The sequence below is a fragment of the Emydura macquarii genome, unplaced genomic scaffold (genome assembly GCF_026122565.2).
Source record: "Emydura macquarii macquarii isolate MOO-44397 ecotype Brisbane River unplaced genomic scaffold, CSIRO-AGI_Emac_v2 contig_1253, whole genome shotgun sequence".
In the NCBI taxonomy this organism is placed as follows: domain Eukaryota; kingdom Metazoa; phylum Chordata; order Testudines; family Chelidae; genus Emydura; species Emydura macquarii.
Window position 1 is genome coordinate 63,182,501 of NW_027131390.1, and position 23,983 is coordinate 63,206,483.

General features: G+C 37.4%; 1 protein-coding gene across 4 annotated transcripts in view; it reads right to left on the reverse strand.

The window, feature by feature from the left end:
* Positions 1-23,983, reverse strand: part of MYO1B (myosin IB) — a 169,017-nt gene that overhangs the window by 21,592 nt on the left and 123,442 nt on the right. For all 4 annotated transcript variants that reach the window (XM_067549001.1, XM_067548999.1, XM_067549000.1 and 1 more), the window contains exons 14-22: positions 15,820-15,924; positions 13,445-13,507; positions 11,449-11,649; positions 9,007-9,233; positions 7,876-8,076; positions 6,408-6,501; positions 5,635-5,784; positions 3,420-3,488; positions 251-337 (exon numbers count right to left, since the gene is read on the reverse strand). In XM_067549001.1, the coding sequence (XP_067405102.1) occupies positions 251-337; positions 3,420-3,488; positions 5,635-5,784; positions 6,408-6,501; positions 7,876-8,076; positions 9,007-9,233; positions 11,449-11,649; positions 13,445-13,507; positions 15,820-15,924 (1,197 nt within the window). The remainder of the gene's footprint in view (positions 1-250; positions 338-3,419; positions 3,489-5,634; positions 5,785-6,407; positions 6,502-7,875; positions 8,077-9,006; positions 9,234-11,448; positions 11,650-13,444; positions 13,508-15,819; positions 15,925-23,983) is intronic.

Sequence of the window (23,983 nt, forward strand, 5' to 3'; positions counted from 1 at the left end):
AAAGTTTAGGGTAGAAAGGTTATTGCAGGTTCCCAATGGAGAGAGAGAGAAAGAAAGAAAATCAGTCACAAAACAGTAAATATAAAAGCATGTCCTGGCTTTCCAGATTGCAGTAGTTAAAATGTGTGCAGCAAAGAGAAATTCAAGTTATGTAGTTTAAGCCATTCAAAACATTTCTCTGTCTTTTCTGGAGGGCCTTTGCTCCACACAGTGGCTTTGAAACACCGAATGTTTGCTGGCATTTTCTTACCTGGGTACCATGCCAATAAGCTGCAATGGTTGTGGCAGCTTCCTTACAGCGCTTCTGATGCTTAAGTTCTCGAAGAAGTTTTCGAGCCTGTGATCAATCAAAAGAAAAAAAAAAGAACACTCTTACATCTAACACTACCTTAATTTCAAAACAATTTACAATCTACAGTGCCTTTCTAGTTCAAATCTGAGGGGGAAGAAAAACACAAAATAAAACAAAAACCCGACACGGCCCCTAATATTGTAGATGCACAAGCAGAACAACATGCAGATCTGAGAGGAGTTCTGTGGTTACAGCATTGGACTGGGACTCTTGGTTCAACCTCTGGCAGTGCCACAGACTTCTAAAGTGCCTTGGGGCAGGTCGCTGATTTCTCTGTGCCTCAATTTCCTTCTGTACAATAAGGATAACATTTTGCTTCCACCCTTCATATATCTCATCAATTTATATTGTGGGTGGGATTTGCAGAAGTGCCTAAATGCTTTAGGAACATCACTTCCATTGTCTTTCAATGCAATCTGTACTCCTGAATCATTATGACGCTTCTGAAAATCTCAATCTGCAGTCTCTTCCTACGTGTCTGTGCCCAGTTAAAATCTCTAGACACTAACAGAACACAAATAATAATCACAAATGTGATTATTTAGGTCTGTCCTCAGAGGCTGCTGGCACTTCGGGCTTGTCTTCATTCCAGTGTCAGCTCAAGCTGTAAGTCAAATGTTGCCCTTAACCCAGCTCCCATTCACATGCCAGAATCTCTGACTCTATTTAAGTGGTCCTTTAAACTCAACCTCCCTGTCTCATTGGGGGGGAAGGAAGATTGAAGCCCAAATGCTGCTGCTGCTCAAACTAGCAAAGGAATGGCGCCAGTCACTCTGTACGGCTCATCAAATCGTGTACTACTCAAGAGTTATTTTGCAGTGTGGTCACTCTGAGTTTAGCTAGGCTAACCTGAGGACTAAATCAAGTGTAGGGAACTTGAGCTATCTGCCATGAAGAGATACTTACTCTAGGCAAGAATGCTGTTCATCCAACAGACAACTCTATCAGTAGCTTGGGAGGACTCTAGGAGGCATTATATGATAATCCAGGACAAAAAAATTCTAAACTCCTTTTCCCACTCTGGTCCCCGCACAGGGATTGCACGGTCTATTATGTAATAGCATTCACGTCAGCTTTCAAAAAAGCAAGTTTTAAGCCCTCGTGGGTGCAGAGATAACCTTCTGAATGTGAACTGAGTATAAATCGATGTCATATCTACCTGAGCCTGTGGACAGTCTCAAACAGTGACACAAACAGGTGTGAGCTCCCATAAGTCAATTAAAATCAAGTGTCAGTTCTAAAGCCAGATAATGACACTTCAGTGTCATTTTAACTACTCCACTGTTGATCATTTTAAGTGACTGGAACAGGAAAGGAGATTGGGAGTTGCTGCAAGAAGAATAGAGGACACACACAAAGACAGAAAAGAGGTACAGAACCAGAAAAACAAAGATGTGAACAGAAGAGAACCAAAGGCAGAAATAGCAGTGGGCTAAGGGGAAGCAGGTTTTCCTCAATGAGTAATACTGAATATGACAATAAAGGTACTGAATAAATAATAAAGTACAGTTGTAACATAAAAGCTATATTCTCTCCTTGATCTCTGCAAACCCTCCCACTGATATGAGCGAGAGATCCACTGTGGACTGAGGGGAGTATGAAGCCCTACATTTATTTCCTGACCCGTACACCAAAACTAACATAGCCCTCTTCTCTGAATGAACTTGACACTCCCCCCCCCCTTTGTTTTTACATCAGGTTTTCAAAATTCTTCATTTGAGGAAAATCTTTCAGTTCTTCATAATTTCTTCTTTATAAATACAGAATACTTCAAAGGGTCACATGGCCGCTTTGGTATCCTGTCCCACAGGGCTGACTGGGCTCACGGCTTCCTGGCTCCAGGCACGGCAACCTCTGGAGTTCCAGCTCCACTCAGGTTTGGCCCAGCCATCAGGATGATAGGAGTCCGGGTAGGCCAAATCTGAGTGAGTGGCAGTGCAACCCCAGGAGCCAGGTCACAACACCATTCAAAACACATTTGGTTCAGTCAGGGGGACAGGGCCAAACCTGAGTGGTGCAGTAACGCTGGAGGTTGAAATGCTCAGAGCTGAGAGCCAAGCCCAGCCAGCCCCACAGCACAGGAGCTGCCACTGTGGGGTGAACAACAGGCAGGACCAAACCAAAACCATCCTGGGGCCTCCACCCCCAGGCTATTTACTGGGTCACGACAGGCCATAAACATTTGCAAATGGGTCCTGGACCCAAAAGGGTTGATAACCACTGATCTAAAGCATTCAATATCAACATACAGAAGGTATCATTTTCAACAGCACTGAGCAAAGTTAAACAAAATCTTTCAGACAGACATGGTAAGTATTAGCTAAGTAAATATAAAGAACCAAAGTTATATCCGGGTTGCCAAATCTTTATTAATCTGAGTTTTCACAAATAATAATTCCACATTTTCAATTATTTTGGGACATGCAACAGCTAAAGTTGGCACCTATTCTACAATTGTTGGGACTACCCTTGTAGCATATGAAGAGTTTACTTTGTGAAGGATGTAACAGTACTGTGATGCCAAGATTATTTCCCCACAAGATGATAAAAAAAGGTACATTAAGCTCACATCTTTTTTTAAACTAGTTTTAGGTGTAAGGTTTTAGATATCCTCCAGTCCCTCTCTGAACACTAAGAAAATCTCATTTCTGTCTGTTTTTACAACCTTGCTCCTTGAAGCCTATGTCATGGTCACAACTCTTCTTTCAAGAGCACTGGACAGGATTCCTTGAGAAGAGGCAATGCCACAAGAAGTTGGGAAGTAAAGAAAGGGAGGGGTAATGAGAGACATACACTCGCACCAGGGGCCAAGTATATTGCACCAAGAGCCCACATCCCCAGCAGGCACAGAAGACTGACTCCAGCACAATCTGACCCAGGACCTGGCTGACCCATACATTTTATAAAACTGTATTCAGTTTTGTCTACGATTTGAAAGTCTGTAAAGCAAAGAGTGAATCTGCTACTTACTACTCATTTCTCCACAACTGAGGGCAACATCCTCAGATTTTATTAGCCCAGGCAAGCAGAACCAAAGGCAGTTGCTGCTTAGTGATGTCAAACTCACCTTCCATCCTCTGATGTAAGACTGTACTACAATGGACGAACTCTTTATCTTCTGATACTTCTTTTGTTGCTGTATTAAAATTAAATACATTTGATTCAGAAGAGAAAGCCATGATTTTAAAACTGTTTTACATCATAACATCTAACAATTATATTCATATAGCAATTAATCAAAAAGTAACGGAGAAGAGTGGGTTAATTTCTGAACACACAAATGAGGGTATGGATTCGACATTTAACTCAAGAGGAAACAAACACACAGACAGCATAGGACATAGACAAGACCACTTACTACACAAAGAAAGACTAACCTCTTGGCCAACAGAGGAAAGTTATGTGAATTAAATACTAACAGCCACTGTTTTGTTGTCTTTCCAACCAACAAAATAATTCAGACTGTCACAAATGCTTTGCTCCAGTTTGTCAGCAGTGTTTGCCACTGACAGTCATAAGACTTCTGTTGTTCTTTAATCACACCCACTGCCCCTTCATAGTACCAGTACTGTTAATAGTTTTTAAAAGATAGGCTGCTGTAACCGGACTGGAATGCTATCCTCCCAAGTCAGTCTGATGTACACCTCCATGACAATTTCTGTAACAGTTGGACATTTTCCTCTTAAGATCAATAAAATATCCTTATTTTTCTAGTAAGCTAGTTAGTCGAATACCATATTAACAACAGGTTGAAAATTCTACAGTGCAAGTCCTCAGCTCAGCACCCAGTCTGAGTAAACTGTGCTAGTCAGCTCCGCTGAGAGGGGGGTGTTTGTGTGCAGGTGTTAAACATCCTCCCTCACATGCCACATAGCTAAGGAGCCATTTCTGGGCCACTACTGTAGCTTCAACCCCCCCAAACACACCACTTTGTGATGGGAGGGTTCGGGTCAGTGAAGCAGCTGATCTTCTAGCCATACTCTAAAAGCACACACTCCTCACACAGACTCCCAAACCCTGGTCCTCTTTGTACCTCCATTCACATTAGTTCTGATGCAATAGTGCTCTCTATATTCAAAAAGAGGAGCAGGATTTGCCTCCAGGTTATTTTTCGGGCACTTCAAGAAGTCAAATGACTGCATCCTAACAAAATTATTACTATATGTTTCCAGTAAACCAATGTAGCTCTACAAGTTAGGAAATAATGTTAGAACAGGTTTAGTCAGGTCATGTGTTGGTTTTTCATTTGTTCTCATTTCCTTGTATCAACAGGCCAGCAAATACATATTTGACAACTCTATTTTTAAACCAGTAAAGCTATACTGGTATACTCAGTAATGTAGATACATAGCTGTAATGCAATCCAATACTAACGTTGTCTGAAGAAAAGGTAGTGAATTATTAAACTGGACAAGCTGTATTGGAAATACATTTTTACAGTGTTAACAAGACATTAAATGAGTTATTCTGAGATTAAATAGCCACACATTTTCTAATTTTCCAGGACAAGTTAATCTTTGACTGACCTCCATGTTCAATCGAACTGAATATTAAAGGCTTTCAAGGCCACATACAGAGATACACTAATTTGACAATATCATAACATTTAGTTTAAGGGGAGCTCTATTTCAGTATGATATACTATTTCATCACACCTTCTCTTGGGCTTTTATAAGTCTTGATAATGTGTATTCGTTTACAAATGAAAAACGTCTCCTAGTAACTGGAAAAAAGATTGAAAATTATACATCACTTAAGTTTAGTGGAAGATCCTGTCTACAACAAAATATGAAACTGACTTAGAACTATATTAGAAAGAGCCATTTAAACATGGGTCTTTATGAGCTGTACCTAATAAGATAAGACATTGGAACCCTCCCAAGCATTCTTGTACCTCAAATTTAAAGGCTTCAGATAAGGCAAAAGACAAAAAACATCTTAAAGTGACAGAATTTCACATACAGTAAACATACACATTACTGAATTCTGGTATGCATTGGTTGCATGCTGGTATATGCTACAAAGTTCACTCAGTGCTTGATTTTGTCGAACTAGAGAGAGATCCCACCAGCAGAGTTGGGAAATTCTATCTCCAAATGGTTGAACCAACCAGGATACCTTGACAATCCTTTTCACGCAGATTGAAGTACTTCAATGTGAGCCTATTTAATTTAGTTTACTTGTGTGAATACTTTCATTACTTCTCCAAGCTGATAAAGAAGAAAAAGAATCATTATTATATACTAATAAGAAACCTCTGTTTAATAAAAGTTGCATCTTACTGCATATCTCCTGTACCAGGAAGCAATCACAATCTGGCTCCTTTTCATTAAAAGGAAACGTGTATGACATTTCCAGCCTCTGTAAATCTTCTGAATAAGTGTGGCTAAGTCCTCCAGACGTTGCTTTCTCAGGTCTTCTAATTTGAAGAGCTGAGTTTAAAAAAAACAAAACAAAAAACAGTACGACTATTACAACAAAAAGATATCAATTCCTTGAATCCCATTCTTGGCCTCTTGAGAAATCTTTGGCTGACTCATAGATCATGACTACTGTACATGGCCACATAAATGTGGTATTGATTAATGTATGCCATACATCCTGAGGTTTTCAGTGGATGAAGACTACGTTAGATATTAGACTGCTACTGACAATTATCTTCATAGGCTTTTAATTCCCTCCCAACCTCACTTAGATTTATTTTTAATGCCTTCTTATAAGCCTGAAAGTAATCACTTCAATTTCTATACACTGTTTATCACCATAGTATCAGAACATTGTGTTTGCAGAACCCTGCACTAGTCATCCAGCAAATTCTTCAGCATTACTGAGGGTCAATCTTCATGCAAGCTGCTCTTTGTTTAGTGGTTAAAGTAGTCTGAAAAAAGTGGGTGCTCTTCCATAATCAAGCAGCAGCAGTTTTGGTAAGACAGAATTTAAAGGGCACTCCTCAGCAACCTGACTCAATTTTATTTATTTAGTGCCAGGTCTCCGATGGCCCATGCCCCCCGAAAGCACGGTCTGAGTCTCTGGAGGAAAAGATTTGTTCACATACTGTTCTCGGGTTGCGGATGAATATCTTTGATCTTCCAAAGGAATATTCCTCCTCAGGGATTTCCAATTCATTAAACAGTACCTCTACACCAGACCTGAGAAAACAAAATGAGCTTTTTGAGCAATATTTAAAACTCTTCACACTAAACAAAGACTACTTAGAGTTTATACAAAAACACAAACAAACATGTTAATAGGCAGCATGTTAAAGGATGTTTTAAATCCTTGTGTATGGTGTTTGATATGAGAAATGAAAATGTAACTTGTTTATTCATTTTTATTTAGCTATAGACACAAGAATCATATTGGAAGGGTAGGGAGCAATTTGTGTACGAAGGAAACAATTACCATTAAGCAGTGCCAGCAATGGCCTAGTTTTGACAGCAATAATAGTTTTACATTTAAAAGAAAATGAGGTGAAATATAATACAGGAGTTTAGATAGCAGTAATTGAAGTGTTTCAGTCAAATATTACACCTGCACCTGTAAACGGTTTCCTCTACAGACATATTAGCCACTTGGAGAAATTTGAATGGATTAATTTAAAAGAAATGTAACAAATATTTTATACTCTAGAAGCAAGCCAAAACTGCAACACAGCACTTTATGCAACAATGACTAAAAAAGAATCTAAACTCTTTTTGGGGGAGCTATAAATATTGCATTTTTAATATTATCTTGATGATTTTAAAATCCTATGATGCTACTAAAGTGGTTAATCCACACTGAAAACAACTGTATTAATTTACACCAAATTCAATTCTATGTAATATAGAAGCACGGGTAAAAGAATTAAGAGAGGAAGAAGCATTTTTCAATCTGGGAGAAGAGCTAGATCTGTTTTCATGATGGCTCAGTACAATTTAAAGTAATAGATTTAATTTAAACAATCAATTTGTCATAGCTATTTATTTAATTACTTCAAGAGTCTGTATGGCAATCATTACCTCAAAATCATTTAAAAGGAATAGAGGAAGACTGTTTGCATTGTAGTAAAAAAAACAAACAAAAAAACGTGTTATAGTAAGAACATTTTTGTTTGTTTTATTTTAAAGTAAAGTTTTGTCCAGCTCACGACTTTACAGACTATCTAATCATCTTTATTCTAGTTCAGAGAGGCTCTCTCTTGACAATCAGTAAAATTTTTAGGCCTATTTGCCTTTGCTAGAATAAAGAACTCTGTTTCATTAAGAGATAGGAAATTATTTTAGTGCCTATCCTTTGTAAATGCCTGCGGCTTTTAGATTTTGAGTTGGAAAATGTAGGTTTTCCAGCAATGTGGAGCACAAAATCTGGCATAGGAATGAGAGATTGAAAGAGAACTAGCGAGAAAGAATCAAGTCACATTATGCCAATGTTTAGTCTTATTTTAGAATTCCTGATTTATTTTTAAACATTCAAAATACATGGAAAGCAATTCTTTTATTCATTGAGCTATAAAGGAATAACAATACCAATGTTTTTCTTACCTAGCAGGTCCTCTCCAATGAGGCCAGGTCTGCTTACAAAGCATTTTGTACCTTTCTAGACAAAGCTCATAAGGTTGTCTGAATGCATAGCCTGCCCTTCTAACCCGGACATTCTCTAGGAGACCTAGGTACCGCACCTGGTGACACACTAAAGCATCACTGAAGATATGTGCAGCCTTTTTGTCATTGGGTTTGATGCATCTGGAAATTGAAACAATATTCTGCATTTTGTAGGAATACTTGTTTATTGTATTGTACATGTAAAACTATTACATTATAGTTTAGATTTTACAAGTTATGCACGATCAGATATTAAGTTAATGTTTAATTTAGGTAAGTATCAGATATGAACAGTACCCCATTTTCAAATTTCATTTCCTAAAAACCTACAATGAAACAAAACAACTTGCCATTCTAAAATATTACCTATGTACACATTAATTGCTGAAGTACCAAATTCAATGCATATATAACTACAAGCCAGGGAGATATGCAAATAGGCTCTGATCCAGCAAAACACTTAAGCATCTAACTACCTTTAAGCACGTAAATAGCCCCACTAAATTTAATAGCACTATTCAAGTTCTTAAACTTAAGTATCTGTGCTTATGCACTTTGCTAGATCAGGACAATAATTGTATTCAGTTTCTCTATTTTTTCCCCCCCTTTTACACTATTTTGTTTAACGGCCTGCTTGTGGAAGATGCTGGAATGAAGTCCTATTTATCCAAAAACAATTATGTGGTATGGGCAGCACCAATGCACGCTTCCTCACACTGCCCCTACCAATGTGCTTCATCCTTGACTCTACAACAGTAAGGGAGCAGTTGCATTTCCTGGCCAATTCATCCTATGAATTCGTCCTGTTAATGCCAGGTCTGGTGGAGGGTTTGGGGAACTGCATGAAAACCATCAATTCATTTCATACTGACAACTGAAAAAGCAGGAGAGAGTAACAATTTTCAGTCACTGCTCACCTGGACTGAATTTACACCAATGAGTTACAAAAGGAAGGTTTCATGATCTCTTACTACTCCCTGGGGCCATCCATTCTCTGTTTTTTCATGATCAAATTTAGTTCAAGATAAACATATCCATTATTTTTAAAAGCTTTATCACCGAATAACTTACCTAATATAGTTTGGATTTTTTGTCTGCAAGTTCTTCATCAGAGTAGCTACAGAAGCCTTGAATTGTGAACCTGCTGTTGGGGGTCTCTTTAGGTTAATCTTGGCAGGGTTACCTTCTGGAAATAATGCTTTAATGAGGGAGTGGTTGGCCTTCCACATGGCCTGGGAGAGGTCACGGTAGAGTAGATCATTATTCTTGTCAACAAATCCTTCTACCTGGTACATAACCTAAGCAACATATAAGAATGTCATTGACTGATATTTAGGGATACAATATAGGTCAGAATTACAGCTGGTCTGTAAGTCCCTGCACTCCGCACACAATGTCCCTCATTGAAATTAAAAAAAAAAATACCCAACCCCCAAATATTTTCATTGACATTTTTCTTAACATTTTTTAAATTTTCATAAAACAATGCATTTTTTAAAAGATTTTTTATTTTTTCAAGTCTAAAATGTTTTGAACAAATTGATTTTTCATGACAATTCCTGTTTTGTCAAAAAAAAAAAGTGATAGTAAATTTTCAGCCAGCCCTAGTCAAAGTATTTAACAGAAGGTAATACTCTTCAGTAATGGACAAGGAACTTGAAGAAACTCCTTACCCAACTAACACTCAACAAAACTTCCTTTCTCCAGCCAAATTAATTGTTTCTCCCTTTGGAAAAATGCAGTGATTTCTTCCTACAGTTTTAAATCACTATGCCAAAATAAACAACCAACCAACCACTTATAAGTGTAAACAGGAAGTATATATAAAGTAAAACAGGAAGTTACAAGGTAATATTTAAAATTACCTGAGAAAATTCCCAAATCTCAGTTGATATGTACTGGTTAGCTGTATAATCTGCAGGGGACTGACATTTTAAAGATAATCTTTACAGGGAAAACAGCCTGATGACATGCATGGACAGGAAGATCAGAGCTGCAACCACAGACACAGAAAGCCTCCAGCAGAGCTTTTCCCAGCTCTCCATAGGAGAATACTATAGTTTTTGGGGTTGTCTTTTTTTTTTTCAAAAAAATCTTTAATATCTTGGCAAATAATCTGTTTGATAATACAGATGCCTTCAGATTCATTATTTCATTGATTTTTTTATGTCTGTACTACATTTAATAAAACTGAACATTAATGATGTAGCCATATTTTACTGGAAACATTCCATTATCTTTTACAAAATGCATTTCTGACTTTAATTGTTATGGAAAATACTGAAAAACATACACAATAACTTAAATAATTACATTTTGAGGTAGAAACGTCACCAATTTTGGTTATCCAGTGACCACATTAAACTGTCTTCAACCGGGCATGGAAAAACAGCGCCAAAACAGTAGGTACTGACTGACAGTTAATAACTGTCAAAACAAATGAAGACTCGTTGGCTGCTAGTACAGACAGATAATATTCCCTACTCCCTTCTGAGTGTTGAGAATTATCTTCAATCAGTTTATTTTAATATTGACAATCAAAAAACAAATAAAATGCTTTAAATAGTAATTCAGTGCAGATTACAATCAAATACAAAATATAACCATCAGATACAAAATATAAAAGTCATTAGGCTGTCTAATATGCCAGTCAAGGGAAACTCTGCTCCCAGCAACTTTACTGCCATGGACTACATTAAAATAATGTTTAAAAGGATCAATAAAGTGCTCTAAACAATGATGGATGATTTTTTTATTTTAAACCTGTCCAAACCTTTACGCATGCTCTGAAATGAACGATTTTCCAGGTTCAGATCAGTGGTCTAGTCTCTCACTGACTGTCTTAAGTAACTTAATGATCATGATCTCTTATTTTTAAAAAGACAGTTACATGCAAAGAAAATCTCAAGAACTTCAAACTATGTGGCCTGTATTTATTCATGCTGTTTATCTTAGTAAAAAGCAAAATACATTTCTAAGCCCTTTGTAGAGCTTTATCTTCCATCTGTCTAAACACACAAGATTTCAAAACAAACTCAGCTATCCTAAAATTTATGAGAACTCCACTTTCTCAGTGTATTAGCCATTTCAGTGATAGCAAACAAATTTTCAATACAATATTTCACCTTCATATGTGTGTTAATCCTTACCTCTCTAAACAGGACATTTTTGGTTTCACAACATATACACTTTCAGTGATAAAGTCAAAAGGAGTTTTGCCATTGACCACAATGATGGGTGCAGGATGAATCCTCAAAAATTAAAATACACTGTCAAATAATTAACTTGTCACTGGTTTATGAAGAGGAAGGAATATGAAAGTAATTTTACTTTATATTCTTCCTTTGAGTGAGGCAACTCCAAGCTTCCATATTATCCCTTCATTGTATCCTCATTTAGTATTTAAAAAAAAAAAACACGTTGTTTCACTTCCCAAAGCTGGAGCATATGCAGGTTGGTCTCACATGCAAACAACACAGATCAAACCATGGGGATATTCTTTCAGCACAATACCTTGCCAGCATAATGCTGAATTCTGAAGCAACTGTGAGGCAGGGATGTATCATTCAGGAAACGTGAACATTTGCTCATCCTACTCTCAAAGTGCTGATGAGTGGCACAGATTTGGTTCAGTTTCTCTAAAAAGGTGTCGTCAGTAACAGTGCCTGGCCTCAGACATTCTTCATCTAGCATAGCCAGAATTCCAGTTTGATTCTGTAGTTTAAAAACAAATTTCCTTCTTTCCTTAATGCATTGTTTTTGCCTTTTTATGGTGATAAATAAAACTGTGCTATCTTATACAAACAGTAACTAGAATTGAACTTTACTTAATCAAAATATACACAGAAATGCAGAAGTCAGAAGTAAAGATCAGCCATATTAGTGCATTTTAATGTTCAGACCCATAAATTTAACAAATCAGAACTTTGAAATTAGCCCAATTTCCAACCTTCACATAGCAGCTACATTTTCATTAAGGTCAAAGAAGCATTCCATACTCAACCCCCTTTTTTTTTTTTAAAAGCCATTTGTAACTTTCTCAAAATTCTGCTTTATGGACACACAGTTCCCCAACTCGATCTCAACTCAAACATGAATTTTATTTTGAAAGTGTGAAGAAAACTTAACTATTTTAGACACCTGAGCATAGGGAGAGGAAAAAATGATTCTTAAAGAAAAAAATTAGTTTTCGCATATGGACGTTTCCCCCCCCCCAGATGACCTATTTTCACAAGTTCAAAATTTAAGATCTCATTCTTCATTCAGAACTAATTCAGCTCTTAGATCTAAATTCACCGCCAGCTTGCGCAGTAAAACTCCATTGTCTCTGGTGGAGCTGGACATGTAAAAGCCAACTGTAAACAGCCCTAAATTTGATTTTTAAATTAATTGATAATACAAACAAGAAGCTACATAGTGCTCAAAGCACTTCAAAGAAAGGTATCTCCCAATTTTACACATAGAGCACAGAGAGATCAAATGAATTTGAAGTCACACAACAGGTCAGCAACAGACATAGGGATGGAACGCCAGCCGGGGTCCCTATTCCCAGTATAGTGACTTTATTCCACAGTCTCCACATTAATACTGATGAACTTCTGAAGATGATGCACTAACTGTTCACTGTATCTTAATCAATATTTGAAGTGTGCTACCTAGAAAATGGGCCTGTCTTCAAAATCTAGCCAGTTCTCATTTGCCTCAACCCTTGTCCCAAACACAAATTTGGTTTCTGTGTTTCTTAATGCGCAGTCTTGAGATCTGAGTCTTCTGATTTGTGCTTTTAATTTTCAACCTAAACTGCATTATTTCTTCTATTTAGTTCATATAAGAGGCTCATCCATAGCCTTCTACTCAAAAGGAGGTAAGGTAATCAGTTTATGGGCAAAGCTAGCATGCGTTTTGTATTATTGGTTAAACAATATTTCAGTTTTCATTGTTGTTACAGAACCAGCATGACGTGAAACAGAATATGTGTTAAGTCAATAGGAACTACTGTGATTAAATAAAAGTACTTGCTGTATCAGAAGCATACAATGACTCAATAACTGAGTTACCTAGCTACCATTCAAAAGAAATGTTATGTACAGCACAGCTGACAGTTGTTTGTGATATCTTCTAATGAAAAGAGCATTGCATTAAAATATTCATTACATGGAAGCAACTGATAATGAATTCTTGTTATCTCACTAATAAGTGGCATACATCTATAAGAGAATATGCAATGACATATGAACACTCTACTGATGTCCATTCCAGACTTTCGAAATACATCAGATGTTTAGTAGAATAAAATAAGTGAAATGTGGTTTAATGTGAAATGTGGTGAATAAGTGAAACGTGGTTTAGAGGGTCACCTGTTTCTGAAATCAGTATGCTAAAAAGCTCTCATTACAAATTAAATTCAGTGCAGATAAGATATCATTTCTACGTTATACATCTTAATTTTCAAATTTTAGAAGAATAATTAACAAAGACAAAATCTTTTCAAATAGCATTTGCAACTTACATTTTCTATTAGATCACAAATTATGGCATTGTTGAAGTATTCAATGTGAGTCCATTCAATATCCTATAAAAAAAAACATAATACATAAACCGAAAGAAGTAATTGCAGGAGTCCTCTCTATTAGCATGTTTTATTGCATTCCTATTTATTAAAATATTCTTTTAAAAATCAACTCTATATATGTAGATTTTTGGATCCTAACATTTCTTTTTTTTAAAAAAAGAAAAGCTATCTACCACTAACATTATTTGGCCAAAATGAATGCCCTTGAATGGCTGCCAGATTTGCTTTCCATTCCCTTCTTCAATCTATGTCAATTTCCCATGCACTTCATTGGAAAAGAGCCAAAAATTTTATACTGCAAGGCCTTGGGTAAATAATGCTTTATGTACACTTACGATGTTTATAAGGAAATAAGTCATAATTTCAGCACAAGAATCTAAGAGCAAGATTTTTCTGTTCTTAATTTTCATTCAGGAGAAAAAAAGAGCTAAATTTAGATGAAATCATTTGAAAAACCCACTGAATATGTCTGTTATTCAGATATTTGAAAAAATTAAAACATTAAAATCAACAATAGAACTTCCAAGTATGGAATATCCCTACACCAGATGACAATGAATGACGACAACAACAAAAATATCATGACAGCTTCAGACTCTCAGAGATATAGCCAAATTTGTAAAGTAAAAATGCAATCATTTCAATTCCACACTTAATTTGTATTCTACAGTAACATCTAACATTTTAGTTTCTTCAGAGAGTTGAAATTTAATTCAGGAAGTTAATTATAGTAATTATTTTTTCAAGTGCTTGACCAATCAATGCAAAAAAAAAGTTTGCCAAAGCTCCATATTACCTTCACAATTGTAAGGCAGGAAGAAAGTCTACCCAATTTTAAAAAATGTTTACACAACACAATGGTGCCATTCAGTCTGAATACAGAGAGCACACACGTTTCTACAGTTTTGAATCCTACTGTCTACCCATATAGTAGAGAATATTGCTAGAATCAATAAAAACTTTGTAATGTTAGGCCCAACCACTGTACCCCACCAAGCCATAGTAGGCTCCAAAACACAGAGTCACAATTTATTCTTAAAATAGCAAGTATGGCTCATGTTAGGGTCTCACTACAAAAAACTAAGGGTATGTCTACAGAGAACAAAGACCCATGGCAGCAAGTCTCAGAGCCCAAGTCAACTGACTCAGGATCGCAAAGCTCGTATTGTGAGGCTAAAAATAACAGTGTAGATGTTTGGGCTCAGGTTGGAGGCTGAACTCTGAAACCTCGCAACGGGGAAGGGTGTCAGAGCCCAGGCTCCAACTCAACCCTAAATACGCTATTTTTAGCCTTGCAGTGCAAGGTCGAGTCAGTTTGACAGGCTCCGAGATTCACTGCTGTGGGTTGGGTTTTTGTTGTTGTTGTGTAGACATACCCTCAGAGAAATCTATATGCAATTACTTCCACCACACTTGATCCATTTCATCTACCTTACTGACCTTAGAACTCTCACTCCTGTGTCGCTAGTAATGCATCTATTTGAAAGTTCAGTCCATTTTACACCTGACAAGATCATACTGTGAAATAAAAAACTTTTCTTTTGTATTCTTGCTCCAGAGGGGAGCTAAAGGGTTTCCTGCAGGAGCTAAAATCACTAGGGAGTAATTAATACAAATCCCTAGGCAAGGTAATAAGTTCAGAGAAACTACCCCCTGGGAAAACTGCATAGACTAGTTCAAGAGGCCAGCAAAAGGACTGAAAACTGTGTGACCATCCTGTCCTTGGGGGTTGAGGAGGTCATGTGTCAGAAAGAAACAGACAAACAGAGACATTTTTACAGAACTATCATGAGACTGTGACCAGAGGGACAGGCCTTGAGAGAGCACCCGCAGTTCTCTGAATCTGCACCAAGATCTGCATATGGAAGATGGATGACACTTGGTAAGCCGGACCTGCATATATATGCTGCATATTGTTTTTTAAGATATATTTTTTCAGTAATACTTTTGCTATGAATAAATAATACCTTGTTTTACAAAGCCTGGTGGGTCATTGTATAACCCTGTCGTTTCCTCTGAGAGAAAAGGACTGCAGGTGCTGAACGATAGTCAGACCTGCTAAGGTGATCACAGTGAACCACAGCTTAACTCCTCAGACGAGAAGGAGGGAGTGTGTCATGGGACTCCACCCGGAGAAAGACAACAGAGGCTCAAGACCTAAGTGGGGATTAGTGGTTCAGTTATCTTGGGAACTACGACAGCCTGTGGCAATAAACAGAGCTCAGAAAGAGAGCTCTGGGTACTGTGGCCAGAAAAGGTGTGTATTGACAAGCACGTAAGTGAGCATACAAACAAATGAATTTGAACATTACCTCTCTTATGTATTCCTCCTGCTCTTCTTTGAGGGTAAGTTCAATGAAGATCTGTTGCAGCTTCTCATTACAATAGTTAATAATGAACTGCTCAAAGCTGTTGTCCTGTCAAACAAATCAACACATTTATGTTCGTTTGTTGCATGTATCATGCTCTGGAATTCAGCTGGAGTAAGTTATTGCAAAGGCCTTGCATTTACAAGCAGCTTTCTTGGTTTTAAATGTGGCATTTCCATGTGCACATTGTTAAAAATGGGTTACAATTTCAAAATTTAGATTCAAATCTTCTCATGTGATTTTCCCCATTACAAGGGACTGGAAACTCCACAAGTGTTATTTATGCTGTTTCCTCATCATATCCTCAGGGTAGAGTGTTAATATGGTGCTATCATAATCTGATGTGGCCATTTTCCATGATGTCAGAACAGAGAGACCACACAGAAAAGACTTCCTCCTGAACAAACCACTCCCAACATGTGGTAGGGAGCACTTATAGGGGTTTCTGCAGGCTCAGACATAAAACTATGAAACCCCTATATTTTGCTGTGCAGGGTATTGAAGTCAGTCCACTCTCTAACATTGTGTTTTTTAAAAAACTGGTATGTCTTTGCATTCACTGATTAACCAGTATTACCTGAGAGAGCAGATGTAAAAGTAAAATAAGCGTGTTATCAGTATTGTTGTAAGATCTATAGTAAATGAAATATTACATGTCCCTAAAGACTCTTACTGCAGGTCCGTGGCCACTCTGAGCAGCACTGTGGTGCAGATCCAACTACCGAATGTCATATTTTGGATATAACACAATACACTCCCAAAATAATACAATACATTTCAGACTCTGTGAAGCTATCGCTGGGACAAGTTCCTAAATACTATGCGTGAAATTGCAGTCCCATTGAAGTCATTGGTATAACTCCCACAGAATTTCAAGAGGGCAGGATTTGACTCTAAAAGGTTTTAGCTAATATCTTTTTATTTCAATTATCTTAAATGAAGGCGATTAGTGTCCAGTTACCATTTTCCGATATTTGCTTAAAATGGTGTTTATTATATGAAAATTCAATACGCAAATGTATTAGAGAGATTTACTTACAAATATATAAAAGCAGTTTTTAGATATTACTACAGTTCTTTCCTTCTTAATTAAGGACATTCCAACTTTTTTTTTTTTCTAGCTAGTAGTGCTATGTCTTTGGTTATTTAGGAGGACTGATGATATTTGCATAATGAATTAAATCATGAAGTTACACCTGTCAGCAAATCCGCTATGTAAGATCTATGATGCTGAAGTTACACTGACAAACATCTTGATAATAAAAAACCTGCAGTTTTTTAAACAGATTTAATCAACTAGCTGCTAAAATACTAAAAACATGATTAAGAACACACACAAGCAGATTAGGAAAAGCCGAAGTAGCATAGGTTACCCATATCAACATAGGTTTAAGCTAAAGCAAAATCAAAGCTGATCTCTAAGAGTACTTCTACACAGCAACGAGACCCACAGCTGGCCTGTGCCAGCCGACTCCGGTTCATGGGGCTGGTGCTGTGTCTGCAGGGATGTTTCACTGCTGGGTAGATTTCTGGGCTCACACTGGAGCCCAAGCTCTGGGACCCTCCCACCTCACAAGGTCCTACTCCAGCCCAAGCCCGGAAGTTTACACAGCAATGAAACAGCCCCGCAGCATGAGCCCCATGAACCTGAGTCTAGTTGCTGTGTAGACATACCCTAATATTTTGGCAGTCCCTTCAGATCCCACACCTCCCTCCCAGCTTAATTACAGATTCCAAAATTTGCATAGCTCTAGAAGAAAAGGGTAAAAATGTAGCATGCATCAGAACTGCACAGCAAACAACTCATACTTACTGCATTCTGTTGCAAAAAGACAAAATTACATAAATGGCAATCAGTCCTTACACAATTTCTATAATGCTGCAGTATACAATGCTACACTGAATGAATGCTGACAGACAAACACAGTACAGTGGCAGCTTTTAGTCTACATTTTTATTGCTTGATACAGATTCGTATTCGTATCTGTTAAAGAAAAGCAAAACCAAAAGTCTACATATTGAGCAGCCAATGAAGACCAATGAAGGCCTGCTCAATCGATCCAGAAGTCTACACTGTAAAACCACCTCCTCAAGTGGCATAGCGCTGCGTCGACAGGAAGGGAAGCACAGCAGTCGATGGGATTTACGCAAGCTTGCTTAACTCTTGTCGACTGCCGCCGAATCACCAGGTAAGTGTAGACCAGGCCTGATTTAGCTGCATCAATGATCACATCTTTGAACTAGTTCTATTTTTCTATTGGGTTACCTGTGAACAGTGAGCATGAAGAAAGCTTGTCCTTGAGTGATTGATGAAACTGACAGCCAAGTTGCCTATATTAAAGGCTGGTCTGTTGAGCTTGGGGCACTTACACGGTGCAGGGACTATATACAGGCTGAACACTGTTCTTACCAGTACGTAGTCTGGCCAGCATTCTGTACCACACACAGCTCTAGTAATTCTGACATCACAGATGTCTCTTTGGTGGGTGATGACGTAGTCAATCAGGTGCCGTTGTCTGGACCGTGGGTGCATCCCTATCTTTTGGTATTTGTCACCTTGCCTAAAAATGGTATTAGTGATGGGCAGACTATGTCCTGCACATTTACCACAGAGGAGTCCGTTGCTGTTCATCTTTCCCACTACAACATATCTGTGGGAGTGAGAAAGCTACTGATTACCATCCAACTAAAGCAACTGAGGCCCACCAAACTCCACTAGGGAAAGTAGGCTTAAAATATACCTCCTAGAATCATATAATATTTGTTGCTTTTTCTGAACATTAGATCTAGACAGTAAGAGATAGTAATTAGTGATAATTAAGGCTGATAAATAGGGGAAAAGGAACAAAGTGTTTAGACAAAGTTTCTCTTTGAATTTCAAATACTGTAGGAAAAAATTTGAAGGATCATAAGTCTTGCACTTTCAAAGCTTTACCAGTGATGCTTCTTTTCCATGGTGTAGTCTGTTCTTTTAACGTTGGAAACATTTGTTTAATCATTGTATTTTACAGCAGTACTACACTAGCTGCACCTGTGAAGCCACTGCAGAGCAACTAACATGTCCTTCACAGGGGTGAAGAACATTCTCAGTCTCTCAACTGAAATGAAAGGTGCTAGCAAATGAAATGTCACCTGGGATAGATACAAATTCACATCCCAATGTATGGATGCAGATGATAAACCAACTAACAGCTTGTCCTCTCAATCTTTAATCAGTTGTGACAATAAATGGCAATCTGAAAATTTAGTCAGACATCAGACCAGTACTATGACACAACACTGATTCAACATGATCAAATCCATGCTGTTTTCACACAGTCACTCGATCTCTTGCTCACACACATTTTTCTTTGTTATTAAGCGTCAAACTATTGGGTTTCAGAGTCTGTCATTTGGAGACATCTTTATACAAGACCCACGGGGCTAAAGTCTGTTTCTGCATCAGAGAGCATGCTGCCTGTGGGTAAATTAGGCTACTATTTTTCTTACGCTCAGTATGTTACCTCTTCATGGCTCATTCCCTTTGCCTTAGAATATTAGTCAAAATGAACTGCTAACAAAAGTGAGTACAACACGTCTACTCCTGAACCCACGTCCTTCAGGGACACAAATAAGGGTTCCAGTCTAAGGAAAAGTTGTTTATGGCATTTGATTTATTTTATGTCAAGTTCTAGCCATACATTACATAGAATTACCAGAAAAAATATGGATGGATATTCCTGAGTAGAGCTACTCCCTGGTTTGAATAGATACCACAGACAAGACATAAAAGACTGAGATTTTTACCAAAAAAATTTTACTAAAGTAAAGGTCATAGAGTGGCCTCAGGCAGAAATGCCTTGGAATGACTAAAATGAAAACGGCTGTCAGGACGAGCAGGAAAGACAATGACAGGTTTAGACAGGAGTTGCAGGAATATCCCAGATATACAACGGCAACTCACCATAAAAATAGAGATGTAACGGTAACTGCACATATGATTTCCACCAGTACTATGAAGATAGAATTAAGCAAGAAGCAACAGCAGAATGAAGAAATAAGGACAGCTTTGTACTCCGTTTGAAGACAATACAGACTACATTCTTAATTAAAGGAGTTGCTAAGGCTTCTAAAGAGAGGGGATATTCTTCTATGAAATTATTTGATACCCTCACATTTTCCCTCATCTAAGGCAATGTGTGTTTATTTTTGAGGTAGACTATATGGGAGATTTTCAAAGGCACAAAGACAGTTAGGTGCCTGACTCTCATTGAAAGTCAATGAGAGTTGGGTGCCTAACCCACATTTGTGCTTTGGAAGATCTTCCTCCACTCACTCTCACTAGTCTGTTGAATTTTAAAAAGGTTTTGTTTTAACATCTATAATGAAATATTACACAAACAAGACTACTTTGAGAAACATTTATAGGAAAGTTGAACTCTAAAAAGAAGTTCAGAATTGTCCCAGTTTGTATCCAAAGTAACAGAACTGACTCCTGTAAAGTTGGCATATTAATTAATTTTTAAAAAAAAAAAGTATCGGGTAACTGATTTCTGGTCTTTCACGCTCCCCAAAATATGCAATTCCTTTTATTTGTACTACAGCTCTTCTGCCCCGACTTAAACATGAGAAAATGTATCCCCTTCCCCAAGGTAGGAGATGGATCCAGGTCAGCTCTGGCAACCAGCATAAGCTACTGCCAAAATTGAAGAGGAAAAAGATGATAAAGGAGGGCCTAGACGTTAGTTCACTGAAAGGAATGATGTGATGAACCAAGCAGCAGGCCTGAAGATTTAACCTATATCCCAGATATGAGGTCATGCTAGGAGGATGGCAGAGAAGGGGATTTTAACAGATGCACACGTGAGACTTTATTTGTAAAGGAGGAGCTACAGAATATAGATGTTAAAAAGGTGGGAATGTTGCCAGAAGAGCACAAATAAGAGATGAATGAGATCATTTCTCCCTGTCACAGAAAATGGTTGTTTACATATAACTAAGGTCAGAATAATCTAACTTTTCCATGCCTATGAAGTTTCCACAGGTATTTGTTGTTCAATATTTATTCCTTGAAGTCCTCTAGGGAATCTCATCCCAATACAGACATTTATGTTTTTATAACACATCCATCAATACAATTGTTGATTTTTTTGAAAACCTTCAAATTTTCCTTCGAGAGGAATAATATTGTTAAAAGAGCTCGGCAAATCCCACAAAACATGTCCTACAAAATATTTACTTAGATTTCATGGTGCATTCCCTATGGTCCTACTTTTTCACTTTCATGAACATTCAAGCAATAAAACTTTATGGAAAAAATGCCATGGAAAGCAGATTTTAAACTCACATATTTCTGTAAAGACGTATCTCTAGGCAAAGAAACCTAGAAGTATGACATTTAAATGTACCTTCAGATATTTGTAGTCAAACTTCCAAAATACACTTCCCATGAGTTACTCCAAAAAGCATAATTAAGGCAGTAACAGCAACATATGCCCAAATCACATTGATTCCACATTTCCAAATGTCAGTTAATTGGGCATGCTCCTGCTCCTATTGATGTCAATGACAAAACACCCAGTGATTTCAGGGGTGAAAGGAGAGAATCAGATCCACTGAACACACCTGGCTCTCCTCTGTATATTTTGGTACATGCAAACTAAAACGAAGCACACCCAGAGTTTCTATATAATCTATCTTTTGATTCTCTTCAAAATTATTATGTTATCCATGTCTGAATAACATACAACCAACATGTTTTACTTCATAAATCTTAAGTTTCATAAAATAAACCTCTGTACACTAAGTATTGACAGTGATGAATATTACATATGAGCCTCTATTATTTCTTAACTAAAAGAACAAGTTAAAATTCAGTAAATCAGTTATTTTATAAAATGCATTTTAAAATCTCCACTTTGACATCTAGAAGTCAAACCAAAAAAACAAGAACAAGGGATGTTCTTTATGTAGGGCTTACAGCATTGTGTGTTCCACTTTCACAAAGCTAGCCGGCAGACGTACATGATAAATAACCATAGATACTGATTTAAGACTTAGTTCTCTTATACACTTGATTGGGCATTGCTCTGTAGATTGCACAACTGATTGGGTACACATACATCAGCACAAAAATCAATTTTTCTGTACCCTGTGTGAATTGATGGGTATCAGAATAGAGTTGAGAATGTATAAAAATGAAAATCAACAATGTGTTTACATCCAGAACTGAGTTATATATTTACAGTATATACAAGTTGTTCTTAGTTGAGTTGTTGATACAATGCTTCCATTTATTACCTGGCTGCTGCCTCAATGAATTTTTTAAAACTGCATCTCTGTTGCACTACTTTCAGAAGACCTCATAATATGCTACAGATATTTGATTAAGAATTACAATAACACTGTAGCAGAAGTGTGCTGGGCTCTTTAAAAGTGGACACCACTAGCTGATATGTTACTGGGGCTCAAACCTTCATGAAAGAGCATGTGGGGAGATTAAGTTCATAGGAGAGACTGTTGCAAGGTGTAGTCTAAGAGAGGTCATGTGATTGCCAGGACTATACAAGAAAAAAGCCTGTGGGCTCATTTAGGGAGAGTTCGGGTAGAGGCAAGATTTGGAGGAAGCCTGTCTAGGGACCTGCAGGGAATAGAAGGCGCCAAGAAAATGATTTTCTGCAGGCACTGTCTGTATCTGGACTCTTCCTAACTAAGTTGCATGCTTCATCTTATATAGTCCTGGCAATCACATAGCTCCTCTAGTACTACATCTTCCAGCATGCTTTGCTTTAAAGAAGCATGCCCTAGTAACAGCTGGACTAGCGGCAATTATTCTTAAAGAGCCCAATACATTCCACTACAAGCACCAAGAGGTAAGGTAGGTATTGTCCCCATTTTACAGACAGAGAAACTTAGACAAAAAAGTTATGAGACTTGGGCAAGGTATCAGAAAGCTTGTGATAAAGCTGAGAATAGATCTTAGATCTTCTGAAGCCTATTTCTCTGCTTTAAACACAAAAGCTACCCTTCCTTAATATAATTCTTCAGCAAGATACTTAGGACCCTTACTACCCTATTATTTGGACATCTCTTTTTTTTTAAAAAAAGGTATTCATTGTAAGCACAACTCTAACAAAGAAAGCTGTGTTGCTAATCATGACGTTATCTTCTTTTGTATTTCTGATAGCATTCTCTCAGCACAGATGGAATTGTGGTTTATATAATTATATTATTTATACTTATAGAAGTGAATTTATTTCTTTTGCTTCTCAGAACAGGCCTGTCTAGAAAAAATACAACTTAACTTTTTATGTGATGATGAATGGACCGTTATCAAGGTGTTACGCTAGTAAAACATTGTATGTGGGTTGCATAATATCAGCTGCCATTGCTGGTGGAGACCAAGGATTCCTCTGAGAACCTCTAGGTTAAGTGTTTGTACTCTGCCTCAGACTACCTTACTTGTATGAAGAAACGATGAATGCAAAATGTCTTCTAGCGAAGTATAAAGGAGCATGCTTCTCATGTGCTTTCAGGTAATAGTGTGTTGCTAGGCTGTCTGTTTTGATATAAAATATTTCAAGGGAAAATTGCTAGGGAATTTACAAGTCTTTCTCAATGGTGCTCAATTTTCAGCTAATATCATATGAAGTTTGAAATGTATGTGTACTATTTTGTAGTATGAAATTTTTACCATGTTTGGTCACAGACCTGATGATCGGTCATTTACCATGTAGCAGTCCTGGTTGCAGTCATTTGGAGGTGACTGTTTTGTCCAGATTTTAATTCAACAACTATTATAGTGTCCAGATGACACAGAATTGTAAAGAGACCTGTGCAACACCTGGCAAATTATACCAACTGAATTGGAGAAACCAAGAGAATAATATGATGTAGTGGTAACAGTTTATGCTGGTTCTAACACAAGAGACTAGTGAGACATTTTTGTCCATTTGGGAAAATGTCAGTCTATTCCCTTCTATCTCCAGTCACAGTTATCAGGTTAGCATTACATCCTCCATGCTTTAAAATGGTCCTTAATCTAGAATTTGTGACTTGTCATGAAACTCAGTCTTTGCTCTGCAGTATATTTTCTACTGACTTCATGAGCTGGTTTCTTCTGTGAGTT